At 39.1% G+C, this 15,894-nt stretch overlaps 1 protein-coding gene across 5 annotated transcripts in view; it reads left to right on the forward strand.

The window, feature by feature from the left end:
- The window catches only part of SPEF2 (sperm flagellar 2), a 183,056-nt gene that overhangs the window by 67,300 nt on the left and 99,862 nt on the right, over positions 1-15,894 (forward strand). For all 5 annotated transcript variants that reach the window (XM_070476571.1, XM_070476575.1, XM_070476572.1 and 2 more), the window contains 4 exons: positions 1,187-1,290; positions 4,324-4,580; positions 9,501-9,609; positions 10,769-10,926. In XM_070476571.1, coding sequence (XP_070332672.1) covers positions 1,187-1,290; positions 4,324-4,580; positions 9,501-9,609; positions 10,769-10,926 — 628 coding nt within the window. The remainder of the gene's footprint in view (positions 1-1,186; positions 1,291-4,323; positions 4,581-9,500; positions 9,610-10,768; positions 10,927-15,894) is intronic.

The following is a 15,894-nucleotide window of genomic DNA, read 5'->3' on the forward strand; positions in this document are numbered from 1 at the left end:
AAGGGAGGCGGTTAGAGAGATGAGCGGGAACAGAGAGGAATCAGGTCAGCCAGGGTCATGGAGGCCACGATGAGGACATTGAGAGTAAGGGGAGCCTTTGCAGGGTTTAAATAGAGACTTCCCCCATGGCTCAGCAGGTAAAGAATCTGCCTGCAATGCAGGAGACACAAGAGACACGAATTCAGTCCCTAGGTTGGGAAGATTTCCTGGAATAGGAAATGGCAGCCCATTCCAGTATTCTTGCCTGGGAAATCCCATGGACAGAGGAGCCTGGTGGGCCAGAGTCCATGCGGTTGCAAAGAATTGAGCACATAGTATCATTTGACTCATAAAATGCTCACTCTAGTGGCTGAGTTCAGAATAAACGCTGGGGATGTTCTGTTCATATAACAATATAAATGCTGGAAGAAATAGAAAAGCTAATTATCTGAGGGCCAAAATCAGGCATCAGAAAAGTAAACAGTATTATTCAGCCATAGAAAAGAATGAAATAATGCCATTTGCAACAACATGGAAAGACCTAGAGATTGTCATAATAGGTGAGGTAAGTCAGAGAAAGACAAATATTATATTCTATCAAATGAATTTATTTATAAAACAGAAACAACTTGCAGACTTAGAAAACATGCTTATGACTACCAGAGAGGAAGATAGGGGAAGGATAATGTGGGAGTATGGGATTAACAGATGTATGCTACTATATATAAAGTAAACAACAAAATTTACTGTGTAAAATAGAGAACTATATTTAATACCTTATAATAAACTATAACAGAAAAGGCAGAAATATATCAGATTTCACCATTGATAGGAGAGAACTTCAGTGGGCAAAAGTCAGGCTTACACAGGTTACCCCAGAAGGCATGCTCCCTCTTCATGGCATGAGTGACTAGAACTCAAGCCGAAAGCCCCAATCTCTTTGATTTAACATATTAGAGGATGAAATCCGGGGACACCAGAGCAGCTAAGAATTAAAGAGGAAGATCTTGAAAAGGGGGGAGCTAGAGGAGGAGCTCCCAAATCTGTAAATACATTTTCCTTAACTGCTTGCTGGATTCCAGAATTGTACTAAAGGATCAGTGTCTTCACCAGAGGACACGACCATTTAATTTTTTTTCCCCTCCAGATATTTAGAATCTGACTTTTAAATGAACTCTTCCTTACCATTCCTTGTTTATTTTCACAGCTCACTGTGCGTGCTCAGCTTGGTGCAAAATCAGAAAGGCTACTAAAGAAAGGAAAGAGCATATCTGATATATTGCTAGTCAGCATCATGGTAAATGCCATTAAGTATGTATCTATGTACCACACTTTCTTTCTTATGTCTATTTAATATATTAGTAGGTAGAACTTTATCAAGAATAATTTGAAGTCATTTTAATTTTTAATATCTAATTATTCATACAGAAAGGAAAAGATGTATTTTGTGATTTTCATGCCTGTATTTCACTTTCCTCCCTTTTTTAAACTTGACTTCACTCACCCAGATGGGAATTCAAGTTAGGTTCTATTCTCTTTTTTTTGGCTGTGCTGGGTCTTCCTTGTGATTCTTGGTCTTAGTTACCCCAGGGTACGTGAGATCTTAGTTCCCTGACCAGGGATGGAACCCATATGTCCTGCATTGGAAGGCAGATTCTCAACCACTGGACCACCAGGGAAGTCCCAAGTTCTGTTCTGTATGGGGAATTCAAGGAGAAATTAGACAGTTGGAAAAGCCATGGGACAGGTTTGGGAGAGGAGAAACCTTCACTATATGGCCTTGGGCCAAAATGCTTCCTCATTTTGTGTTTCTGGAGGAGAGAGTGACCCCAGGGGTCCAAAGACCGGGCAGCACAGGGTAGGAAGGCAGGGAGAAATTAGAGGTTGCACAGGCAAGGAATAGCATATGCATAGCACAGAGGTGATGTGTGATAGGGTAAAGAAAAAATTTTAATAGACTATAATTTTGTGATTCCTCCTTTCTAAGAAAAAAAGATTCTCATCAGCCCTCCTTTACAATTGGGAAAAGAGGGAAATTTTAAAAAGCCATAGGGGCTCGATTAATTAATTCATGCAGTAAAGAAATGAGGCAGAGCAGGATGGAAAAAGAAATAAAAAAGGCTCTTGTGAAAGACCTTTGCAGAGCATCGAGTGGGTGAGGGGTTGGGGGCTCTGCTGCTTGAGAAACATTATGACCAAGAGAATGAGGACAGGAGGCTTTGGAGAATTTTTCTTGGGCGTCTGCAATGGACTCTCCCTTTCAAGTTTCCTTAAGAGGCTTCATTCAAGGTTTAAGTTGCCTCTCAGTGGTGATATATCTTGGGCTGACTGCTTTTTTGAAGAAACTCGGCCACAGGGATGCTATTCTCAAAGCTGGAAGGGATCTCATCCTAACAGTTGCAGCCTTTTTCAAAAACGGAATAAAACATGTTTTAGCCATGGCATTCATCATTCAAAGAAAATTGCGCATGCAGAGCATCAGCTCTAAAATGGATCTTAGCTTTGGTTTCCATGGAGTTGGAGTGTCTACACCCCACCCTCAGAACTCTGCTACCTTCCCACTATCACCATCCCCTCTGCCCCTGAGACATGTTCAGAGAACTGCCATCAGCCTGAGAGCCTTCCAATTAGTCCAAGTGCATCCTTCTTCGATGAGGAAAGGCAGGCACGTGGCAGTTCAGCTGGGCAGTTCAGTCACATGTCTGGTTAGTGGCATAGCCAAAGCGGAAGTCTCTTCATTCCCTGTCATCTGGTGTCTTCATACTACAGCCTGACAAGCATGGCCTTGGCCTCCTCCTCCCCTTGAAGTAGCTCCTGAGTCAGGATGTGGGAGAAGGTTCCTCAGATCTGGTAAAGTGCTCAAGAAGTTTCTTCTCCTCAGACTGAGGCCAGTGAATTAAAAATCCCATTCTCTGCAGAATGCTTACCATGCTCTGGAAAAGCTATAAAAGCAAAATGCAGGCTTTCCTTGCCCTTCATAGCCTAATAGGAGTAATAGAAGCAGTGACCTGAAGGCAGCTTAATACTGTGGAAAGATCACTAGATTTGGGGTCACTTGCAGTTTTGTGACTTTGAACAAGTAATTAATTAAACCTCTTTGAACTTGAGTTTTGCCATTCCTTCCTTGCCACAGTCAGAAGGATCATACACAGATACCAAAGCATACTTCCAAACCTTTAGAAAGGGAATTCTAAGTGTTTAAATGAGTTTTAATGGAGAAAGAAATGAAATTATAATTTTTCATCCAAAAGTCAAAGTCTATTTTTTAAATTAATTTATTTATTATTTTACTTTACAATATTGTATTGGTTTTGCCATTAATTTTACATAATTTAAGGATTTTGCAAGAGCAAAGTTGAAGTTGTTTTCCAATTTAAAGAACTAAAATAATAGTTTTTGGAGCACCTATTCTCTTTAGAGGATATGACACTGAATGCAAAAACTGAAGAAATGATCCTTACATTTCAGCAACTTAGAATTTAATTGAGATAAAGAAGACTCACTTAAATTTTTCTAAGTCAAAGAATGTAAGAGCTAACCAATTGTGTGATGAAGTGAATGAGAGTCCAAAGGAGTTCAGATCAGGCTGTTATGACTCCACGCTGGATTGGGTGGGGTAGGAAGAACCTTCCAGATTGGCGATGTGAGTTTCCACCATATGCTAAATTCTGTGCTGAGTTCTTAAAATGTGTCATTTCAGTTCATCCTCACCAGCATCCTGTAAGGTATGTTATGTTATCCTGCTGTATAAATGAGGAAATTGAGGTTCTAAAGAGGAACAGCCTATGAACGCAACTAGAAAGTACTATTTATATTCATGTAACAGCAAGGAGATTGGTGTGTTCAAAGTGAATGGTTCAAAGTTGTGAGAGAGAAGTTATAGGGGAGCAGGTTGTGGCTAGCTCATTTTAAACACCACATTGTGGCTTCTGGAATAGATTTGGAGGGCAGCAGGGACCCACAGAAGGATTTTGAGTAAGGCAGCGTTTGTGGTACAATAGGAAGCCTAATTTTGACTGGGTGTGCGTGCTAAGTCGCTTCAGTCATGTCTGACTCTTTGCGACCAGGCAAGATTACTGGAGTAGATTGCCATGCCCTCCTCCAGGTGACCTTCCCAACCCAGGAATGGAACCCAAGTCTCCTGTGGCTCCTGCATTGGCAGGCAGATTCTTTACCATCAGCGCCACCAGGAAGCCCAATTTTGGCTGTAAAGAAGTAAAATTTATGCAGAAAGAGGTTACTGTGGAGTTGAAAGAAAGATAAAGGCAAGATTCATTGTGTTATTATTTCTAAAGGGATTTGTGTCTATCAAACTATTAATTATTTGTCCTTTGTTTAATTTAGCCAAATACCTATACATAAAGGCTGGATCCTGGATGGCTTTCCAATGACATTAAACCAAGCAGAGCTTCTGGAGGAAGCACTCACAGGCTACAACAGAAACCTCATAGAACTGCAGGGAAAGAAATCACAAACATCCACATTAGCTGTTGACCCTACAGCTTCCAAAGAAGTGCCTCGTCTCCCTTCTGCATTTGATTTTGTCATGTTATTAGACATTTCAGATAATTCCTCACTGAATCGCATGAATGACATGATGGGTAAGCTGGACACCTTTCTAAAAATGTCGTTTTATGTATTCAGAGTTCTTTATTTTTCTTTGAAATGGTGAATATTCCCATCTACAACTGTAAGTGGATAATAAAGAATCCATTTCAGACTTCCAAAGAATTACCTAACACAGCTTAGTTGCCTCCTGCTCTGTCTGTATTCAGCACTCTAGCCCAAATCTGAAGCTAGTAGAGAATTCCATGGTGACTGCAAGCATCTCATTCAACCCTTCCATCAGCTTGGCAGCTCACCTGACCCTGAGGTGCCCTCTTTGAGACTTGCATGAATCAAGGAGCTTCTCATGGCTACTTAGTATATCTTGGTGTGTTACTCTAGTGAAGTTCATGAACCACACTAGGGCTACAAACAAGGATTGCTAACATCCTTCCCTTGGATTGTGTATTAACTGAGGAGCAGTTATCAGTTGACTGGAGTCCTTACATCATGAGGTCAAATAGTCTTGCCAAGATTCATGGTTTAACTACTTTTCATTGTTGAGATGAAAATATCACTTTATTCCATAAATTAAGTAGTTATGAGTAAAAGCACCAATTCTTAGCTTTGTAAGTTATTAGGCATTTGACCTTTGGAAAGCTAATTCTTTCTTTCTTCTTAACCTCCATCTCACAATATATATAATAGAATGGCTCATTGCATTATTACTGTATAATTAAAGGAAAACTGTTTCATTACTCACAACACTTCTGACACCAAAGGTGTATGGGTTTTCCATACCACCCAGTTCTTCAGTTCTTAATAAACACCAAGTGGGTGTCCTAGAATTTAATTCAATCCTGTCAGTAACTTCCCAGAGTTATCACTGATTTTCAGTTGGCTCAGTCCCACACGACTTCTTCCCACTTCAGATGTCTGCCTCAATGCAGTGGATCCCCAGGTTATCCATGCTTCTGTCTGACTTGACTATAAATTAGAGGTTTCCATGACCACGCCTCAGGTCTGATAGATTATCTATAATTATCTGTGATGACTCACAGAATACAGGGAAGCACTCTGCTTACTATTACTGTTTTATTGCAAAGACTGACATAGAAGATACAAATGAACAGCCAGTTGAAGAGGCACACAGGGCAGAGTCTGAAGGAATTCCAAGCTCAGGCCCCTCCCCCGTGGAGTCTGGTGTGTAGCACACTCCTGGCACATGGATGCATTCACAAACCCACGAGCTCTCTGAACACCTTCTTTAGAGTTTTTATGGGAGTTCCATTATGTAGGTATGATTGACTATATAATTGAGCATTGGTGATCAGTCTCTAGCCTCTTCCCAACCCTAGAGACCTGGGGGTAGGACTGAAAGTTCTAGCTCTGTGGTCAGTTGGTTGCTCAGGCAGAAGGGCTCCACCCTCCCAAGAGTCACCTCTTTGGCATAAACTCAGATAAGGTTGAAAGAGGCTTATTATGAAAAATAATGATAATATAAAAACCCTCCTCTTACCACTATAGGAAATTACAAGGGTTTTCAAAGCTCTGTGTCAGGAGACAAAGACCAAATATATATTTCTTATTGTCTCATATATATTAAATGAGATAAATGTTAAACACTTAGTATAGAATCTGGTACATGCATCAGGAACAATAGTGGCAGGACATCAGGAAACACATCAGGAAAAATAGTGGAAGACTTTGAAATGAACAAAATATTATTGGATATTCTTTCAATAGAAGACTGAGTATTGTCTATGGGACCCCTTGGAGTATTTGGTTTCTTAGGATTCTGTACCTTTCATTGGCTTAACTCATCTCTTCTATAACCATAAATTGTAGAAAATTGATAGTAATTCAAATGATTCTTATCTATGGACATACAAATGAATTTTATTCAATTAAGATAATTTCTGTATGCTAAAAAAGATAATTTCAAGTATGACATTGTTCTATATACATAGTAACCAGTTTTTTCATAGTTGAAATAGATGAAATAGTTTTTTCATCTATTATCATCTATTTTATCATTCCTGTCTGTGAATATGTCTCTTATTCAGATTTTCATTTGAACTAGTTGTAATGTCTTGCTGATTCCCTCATTAATTAAAGAATTAGATGATGTTATTATACATTATATATGTACAATATGTTTGCTGTTACAACTAATATAATGACATTTGTGGCTTAAGAGAGACTTAGGGAATCATTTCCTCCTATATTTATAGGTGGACATTTAAAGCATGAGCACTTGACTCTTCCTTATTTTGAATTTGTATAATTTTGAGATCTTCCTTTCACTGTATTTAAATAAAAGGACAAAACCATTAGATACTACTTCAGCTCTTGAGCACAGTACTTTACACTGAATGCTATCCATCAAATTTCAAAAGGGAAAATTTACTTCTCTCCATACAAGCAAGTAGGGACTATACTGACAGTAGTGATGATTGTTCAGCTAACTTCCTATTCTTGTTGAAGGATATCTGAGGATTGGTGAAGAATATTTCCAATCCATGACTGTTTATTGGCAGAACAGGGCCCACAGCTCAAAGCAATCCAACTTGCTTTCAAGATATGATAAGGGTTGATGATGTTTATGTCTTGATATCAGTGCTATTTATGCTATTTTCAGTTTGGGAAGCCACTGAGCTGTATATTCATGTATGCATTCTTTTTGGAAGGTGTGGTTCAATAAGCAGTTTGAAAATTTAAAAAGAAATTCAGAACTTGGAGTGAGATAACTGGAATCAAATGCTTTTTCTTTCATTTATAAACTATGCCATTTGGGGCCAATTTCAGAATCACAATCCTACTTTACAAGTTTTGTTGTGGATATAAAATAATGTAATATAGTCTTCCCTTAGTATTCACAGGGGATTAATTCCAGACCCCTTTTGGATACGAAGAGGAGGGCATGGCAACCCACTCCAGTATTCCTGCCTGGAGAATTCCCATGGACAGAGGAGTATGGCAGGCTACAGTCCATGGGGTCACAAACAGATACAACTGAGCAACCAAAATCCAAGGATGCACAAGTTCCTTATATAAAATGATATGATATTTGTATATAACCTGTGCACATCCTCCTGTATACATTAAATCATCTCTAGATTACTTATAATACCTAATATAATGTGACTGCTATATAAATACTTGCCAGCACCTGGAAGAATCAAGTTTTGCTTTGGGGCCCTTTCTGGGCTTATTTCCCCAAATATTTTCAATCTGTGGTTGGTTGACTCCACTGATACGGAGGGCTGACTGTATGTGTAAAAACGTTTAAGAACTGTGTGCTAAACTTTACGTATAAATCAAGTAAGACAAAGACTGAAACATTTCCATTGAATTGATGTCTTTGATAACCAGAAGGGGAGCTGTTTCAATGGAGTGGGAGACGGGGAAGGATGGATTGCTACGGAACGGAATGTGAATGGGGGTGAGGAGGTGGACAGTGTGAGTTAAGATACCTCTCAAGAAACTTGTCTCTGAACAAAAGGAAAGAACTATGGAAACAGAATATTTTTAGCATTATTGTTTTAGTATTCCTTTTCTCTCTCCCTCTCTGTCTCTCTTTCTTATCTCTGTCTCCCTCTCCCTCCCACCCTGTTTTAGGAAAGGGTACACTTATATGAAAGAGCTCAGCTGATTTTTGAGCCAGAGAGTCAGTGAGGTTACAAGTCAAAAAGAGAGATGGATATCATCTAAGGCTGATGCAGCAGAAGGATATAAACTGAAGTTGTCAGATGAGGGAGAGAAGTTGAAATGTTCAACTGTGCAATTCAGGTTTGCTAAAATAATAGTCAAGTCAGGATAATGCTTGTCAATTTGGGGAAAACGTACAAATTTAGGGGGATGGGTCATAGAGATTCATCAACCAAAGTGGAGTGCTGGCAGGACAAATGATAAGGGTATAGATCATTACTGTTGTAGAGATGGGGCCATTCCAGAGGTGGAGCCCTTCAAGATGATCAAAAAATCCAAGATGTGGCCATGTTAGTGAAGTGGAGAGAAGAGGAGGGGGCCAAAGCCTGGGTGCAGTTTGGGAAGAGAAGAATGCTGATACATGTTCTGAAGTCCTTGACAAAAATGAGCTAGTGACCATAGGATGGTTGATGATAGTTCCCACAGTCTTCTTCCATCACTCATTGTCATCAGCGTCTTTGAGTTTTCTGAATAACCTAAAAGCATATTCTGTTTTCTGAACTAATTTCCTCTTTTTCTATCATGAATATAGATGGAGAACAATTGACTGCTGTATCCTATGAGGGGCCTTCATCTTTTTGAGCACTATTAATTTCCTCTTCAGTGTTCTCTTGCATTAACTGAGTAATCTAATTCCTTTTAATCTAGTTCAAGGCTTTCTTTCCCTCTTCATGATTTTCCATTCATTCTAAATTCATAAGTATTCTGGACATTGTTCCTTAATCCTAGCTAGGACTCAATCAGAGGAGCTGGAATTGGTTTTGACTTCAGTCTCCTGTGGTATGTTCCTTTCTGTCTCTTCTACAGGGAAAAGCCATAAAGTCTAGAAAGATAAATTACTGTCTTCTAATATAATATTGACAAATAACTTACATATTTGACTTTATGGTTACCCTGTTATTTCATTCTTAATTTTTACATCATGGTGTTGATTTTCTAATTGTTTCCTTGTTTATTATTTATGACAAACATCATTTTTCAGTACCTTCTCTTCATGGTCAATCCCAAGATGCTCTACCTTGAAACTAGAGCTCCTCTTTAATGTTGTATTTTACCTCCTTCTCCTAGTTTCTAAGGGAAATTTGAATTCTGACCCCCAAACTATACTTTACTTTTTCAGTATTTTGTTAAACATTTTAATTAATATTGAACCAAAGAGGAGGACCATATTCATTTGGCTTTTTTGTATCAGTATATTTTGGCAGCGCTACTGCAACTTTGATTGGTGTAGCAGATTGTCTAATTAAGTAATTTCAATATCATAGCTGAAGCATTTTCAAGTGACGCTCCTCATGAAGATATCAATCAGCGTGTAGCGGCTAAAAACAAAGGTACGGATGAGGACCAGAATTTAAGAGATCAAATACAGCACAGGTTAGTTTAAAACTCATTGTCTTCTTGCTTCTTGCCCTGTGAACAAACTGGCAACTAATCACTTTAGAATCATTAGATCTAGGGGGAAAATGTATTTCCTAGCGTTCACTGTTTTATAGGTAAAACAAAACTAAGTAGCTTTGATATTGAGTGAAATATTTCTGTGCTAGCTTTTATATTCAGAGTATAAGTCATCATAGTCACAGAAAAAAAGAATTAAATCAAGCAACATTTCCCTTTATGGCTACATGAACTTACAAGTTCATTAGAGAGAATCCTAATTCAGCTCTCTTTCAACAAATGCCAATAAAGATCTTGGAATTTGAAAGATCTAGGCATCAGATTATAGAGTGTAGTTCTAAAACTAAACTGAAGTTATGCTTAATAAGCATTCTTTTGGATGTATGCAGTTTGCTCATTGGAAAAGAAAAATTAAACAAAATTAAACAATGTTTTGAAAACTTGAGAACTCTGAAAACATGAGTTGAGGCAACAAAGAGGAATTTGACTCATGAGGCCTATCTACTCTCAGAGGACAAAACTCATTCCAAGAGTATGTTTGAGTAAAGCAAATTCCCGTGGACAGAGGAGTCTGGCAGGCTACAGTCCACTGGGTCACAAGAGTCATACATGACCTAGTGACTGACGAAACCACCACCACCACCAACACTTCCTCAAGGGTCTCTTGAACTTCTCTGTCTGTGAAAGAGTAGATAACCTATGTGGCTCAGGCTAGAGCTGCCAGCAGAAGGGTACTCAGTCTACTATGAGTACAGGTGATGGTTCCTTAGAACTTCATTTAGAAAACTAAACCCACATCAGAGTTTTCCTGAAATGGTAGAATTTCCAAATCTTCTCTGACTGTCTCCTATACCTCAAAACATACGGCTAGTTGGCATTAACTGATGTCTTCTTTAAAGTGGATGTATTTCATTGCCTGTAGACTTCTTAAAGTTGCCTTTTTCAGATATGATGGCAGCTGGTTTTTTCATCATGTACATCAGATAAATCATGCTTAATGTTACTCCAACATTTCAATCAGTATATGATATTCATATGTGATATATATGATATATTCAATATGTGATATTCACATATTCAGTATGTGATATTCATGTAATTCATGATATTATATTCATATAATATTTGGGTTTTGCAGAATTGTAGGCTTCCTTGACAACTGGCCTTCATTGGAGCAGTGGTTTACAGAGCCAGAAAACATTTTGATAAAAATCAATGCTGAAGTAGATAAACAGTCATTGTGCCAAAAAGTAAAGGAAATGTTTATGACTGAAATAATGAAAAAAGAAAATAAAGGTAATTACAATTCTTTTATAATTTTGAGTTTATGTAGCAAAAATGTAATGTGTGGTTTTGATGAGCTTAGGAAGAAATGAAATGTTACCCTTTTGTTTATCAGTCATCCCTGACTACACTGACAACTGTAATTTCTTGGTATAATAAAAAGTGGTCAAAATTAACAATATCACAAAGGTTCTAAAACTGCCTTGGTAGAATGCTTTCTCCTATCCCCAGATTTGTGACCTAACTTCTATGATTTATCAGTGAACTGACACCAAAATAGTGCATAAGTGTAAGCCACAGTCACCTTGGAAACCCAGGAGTTCACACTTAGAAAGACAAGCTTCCACATCTAAATTCCCACTCCCCCAAAACATCCATGTGAAACTTTCATACAAAGCAAATATATTATAAATAGGCTTAACATGTTATTTTGACTGTCAGAAATTAGGCTGAGAGGAGGAAGGTAACCTCTAGAGTTCAGACTGAAAAGCAAAAACAAATTGAATCTAGGTTGTAGCTTCAACGAGACTGACCCAGATTTTCCTGGGAGTGTCCAGGAGTCTCCAGCAGAGGCGTGGGTCAGTGGTGGCCTGATGCTGGGTTGGGGGCAATGAGTGTAGCAGTACATGCATGGAATCTTTTAAAGGAGGTCACCATTATCTTCATTACCTCCACCATAGTTTGGCCCCAGGTAAATAGCAGGAAGGGAACACATCTCCACCCATCAACAGAAAATTGGATTAATGATTTACTGAGCATGGCCCCGCCCATCAACAAGACCCCATTTCACCCTCAGTCTCTCCCATGAGGAAGCTTCCATAAGCCTCATATCCTTCTCCATCAAAAGGCAGACAGACTGAAAACCACAATGACAGAAAACTAACCAACTGATCACATGGACCACAGTCTTGTCTAACTCAATGAAACTATGAGCCATGCCATGTAGGGCCACCCAAGACAAATGGGTCATGGTGGAGAGTTCTGACAAAAAGTGGTCCACAGAGAAGGGAATGGCAAACCACTTCAGTATCCTTGCCTTGAGAACCCCATGAACAGTATGAAAAAGCAAAAAGATAGGACACTGAAAGACGAACTCCCCAGGTCAGTACATGCCCAATATGCTACTGGAGATCAGTGGAGAAATAACTCCAGAGAGAATGAAGAGACGGAGCCAAAGCAAAAACAACACCCAGTTGTGAATGTGACTGGTGATGGAAACAAGGTCTGATGCTATAAAGAGCAATATTGCATGGGAACCGGGAATGTTATGTCCATGAATCAAGGGAAATTGGAAGTGGTCAAACAGGAGATGGCAAGAGTGAATGTTGACATTTTAGGAATCAATGAACTAAAATGGACTGGAATGGGTGAATTTAAATCAGATGATCATTATATCTACTACTGTGGGCAAGAATCCCTTAGAAGAAATGGAGTAGCCATCATAGTCAAAAAAGATTCAGAAATGCAGTACTTGGATGCCATCTCAAAAATGACAGAATGATCTCTGTTTGTTTCCAAAGCAAACCATTTAATATCACAGTAATCCAAGTCTCTGCCCCAACCAGTAATGCTGAAGAAGCTGAAGTTCATCAGTTCTATGAAGACCTACAAGACCTTCTAGAACTAATACCCCAAAAAATGTCCTTTTCATTATACGGGACTGGAATGCTAAAGTAGGAACTCAAGAAACATCTGGAATAACAGGCAACTTTGGCCTTGGTGTACAGAATGAAGCAGGGCAAAGGCTAACAGAGTTTTGCCAAGAGAACACAGTGGTCATAGCAAACACCGTCTTCCAACAAAACAAGAGAAAACTCTACACGTGGACATCACCAGATGGTCAATGCCAAAATCAGATTGATTATAGTCTTTGCAGCCAAAGATGGAGAAGCTCTATACAGTCAGCAAAAACAAGACCGGGACCTGACTGTGGCTCCGATCATGAACTCCTTATTGCAAAATTCAGACTTAAATTGTAGAAAGTAGGGAAAACCACTAGACCATTCAGGTATGACCTAAATCAAATCCCTTACAATTATACAGTGGAAGTGAGAAATAGATTCAAGGGATTAGATCTGATAGACAGAGTGCCTGATGAACTATGGACAGAGGTTCATGACATTGTACAGGAGACAGGGATCAAGACCATCCCCAAGAAAAAGAAATGCAAAGAAGCAAAATGGCTGTCTGAGGAGGCCTTACAAATAGCTGTGAAAAGAAGAGAAGTGAAAAGCAAAGGATAAAAGGAAAGATATACCCATTTGAATGCAAAGTTCCAAAGAATAGTAAGGAGAGATAAGAAAGCCTTCCTCAGTGATCAGTGCAAAGAAATAGAGGAGAACAACAGAATGGGAAAGACTAAAGATCTCTTCAAGAAAATTACAGATACCAAAGGGACATTTCATGCAAAGATGGGCTCAATAAAGGACAGAAATGGTATAGACCTAACAGAAGCAGAAGATATTAAGAAGAGGTGACAAGAATACACAGAAGAACTATATAAAAAAGATCTTCACGAACCAGATAATCACCATGGTGTGATCACTCACCTAGAGCCAGACATCCTGGAATGCAAAGTCACATGGGCCTTGGGAAGCATCACTATGAACAAAGCTAGTGGAGGTGATGCAATTCCAGATGAACTATTTCAAATTTTAAAAGATGATGCTGTGAAAGTGCTGCTCTCAATATGCCAGCAAATTTGGAAAACTCAGCAGTGACCACAGGACTGGAAAAGGTCAGTTTTTGTTCCAATCCCAAAGAAAGGCAATGCCAAAGAATTTTCAAACTACCACACAACTGCACTCATCTCACACGCTAGTAAAGTAATGCTCAAAATTCTCCAAGCCAGGCTTCAACAGTACGTAAACCGTGAACTTCCAGATGTTCAAACTGGTTTTAGAAAAGGTAGAGGAACCAGAAGTCAAATTGCCAACATCCAATGGATTATTGAAAAAGCAAGAGAGTTCCAGAAAAACATCTATTTCTGCTTTATTGACTATGCCAAAACCTTTGACTGTGTGGATCATAACAAACTGTGGAAAATTCTGAAAGAGATGGGATTGTCAGACCACCTGAACTGCCTCTTGAGAAATCTGTATGCAGGTCAGGAAGCAACAGTTAGAACTGGACCTGGAACAACACACTGGTTCCAAATCAGGAAAGGGTGTATATTGTCACCGTGCTTATTTAACTTATATGCACAGTACATCATGCTAAACACTGGGCTGGATGAAGCACAAAGTGAAATCAAGATTGCCAGAAGAAATATCAATAACCTCAGATGTGCAGATGACACCACCCTTATGGCAGAAAGCAAAGAAAAACTAAAGGGACTTTTGATGAAAGTGAAAGAGGAGAGTGAAAAATTTGGCTTTAAGCTCAACATTCAGAAAACTAAGATCATGGCATCTGGTCCTATCACTTCATGGCAAATAGATGGGGAAACAGTGGAAACAGTTTTTATTTGGAGGGGGGACATACTTTATTTTTTTGGGCTCCAAAATCACTGCAGATGGTGACTGCAGCCATGAAATTAAAAGACGCTTACTCCTTGGAAGAAAAGTTATGACCAACCTAGACAGCATATTAAGAAGCAGAGGCATTACTTTGCCAACACAGTTTCATCTAGTCAAGGCTATGGTTTTTCCAGTAGTCATGTATGGATGTGACAGTTGAACTATAAAGAAAGCTGAGCACTGAAGAATTGATGCTTTTGACCTGTGGTTTTGGAGAAGACTCTTGAGAGTCCCTTGGACTGCAAGGAGATAGAACCAGTCTGTCTTAAAGGAAATCAGTCCTGAATATTCATTGGAAGGACTGATGCTGAAGCTGAAACTCCAATACTTTGGCCACCTGATGTGAAGAGCTGACTCATTTGAAAAGACCCTGATCCTGGGAAAGATTGAAAACGAGAGGAGAAGGGGACAACAGAGGGTGAGATGGTTGGATGGCATCAAACTCATCATGAGTTTGAGTAGGCTCCAGGAGTTTGTGATGGACAGTGAGGCCTGGCGTGCTGCAGTCCATGGGGTTGCAAAGAGTCAGACATGACTGAGCAACTGAACTGTAGCTTCAAACATCTACAGATTTGAATCAGTGTTTGTGCCGGCTATCAGACTCACTCCAGCATTCTCCTAAAGATTTTCTATCTCGGTCACTTATCATGTGAACAGTCTCCACTGCCACTTATCTAAGATTTACGTTCCAATCCATTAATTATTTTTAACAAATATTTGTCATCAGAGTAATAAACATTCACCTAGTCCAGTGCTCTGTACTAAACATCCCAATTAAGTTAAAAACAAAAAATAAAAGGAGATGGTACTTCTATGAATAATGTGCTGTTTTAAAATAATCATATACTATTAAGTGGGAAAAATCAGGTTATATTTAAATTGTCCCTTTTTTGTTTTTAAAAGTATATCTATTATTAAATTTGAGCTTGCCAGGCGGCTCAGTGGTATAGAATCTCTCTATGCAGGAGACATGGGTTCTGTCCCTGGGTTGGGAAGATTCCCTGGCAGCAACCCCCTCCAGTATTCCTGCTTGGCAAATCCCATGGACAGAGGAGCCTGGTGGGCTACAGTCCATGGGGTCGTGACAGAATCAGACATGACTAAGGGATTAAAACAACAGCAACAATTATTAAATGTATGTGCACAGAAAATAGTGACAGTATATGCTAATAAAAAAACAAAATTCAACCCAGTAAATCTGAAGCTCTAACTGGCTTTATTCAACTATTCCTGACCAAACAGTATCCCATCTAACAACTAGAAGACACTCTGAAGGGAAGTAAAAAGTAGAAGTTTTCATAGACACGAGGGTGGAACAGGGAAGTCTTTAGCAAAAGAAGAAAAAAATAGTTATTTTGGGCCAGGACATCTTTTGGGGGAAGGGAACTGCAGGGGTCTTTGCCATGCAGATTGACTCCTCTTCTTTGATAAAGAAGGGAGGTGATATAGAGAGGGCCCACAT

The sequence above is a fragment of the Odocoileus virginianus genome, chromosome 14 (assembly GCF_023699985.2).
Source record: "Odocoileus virginianus isolate 20LAN1187 ecotype Illinois chromosome 14, Ovbor_1.2, whole genome shotgun sequence".
NCBI classification, from domain to species: Eukaryota; Metazoa; Chordata; class Mammalia; order Artiodactyla; family Cervidae; genus Odocoileus; species Odocoileus virginianus.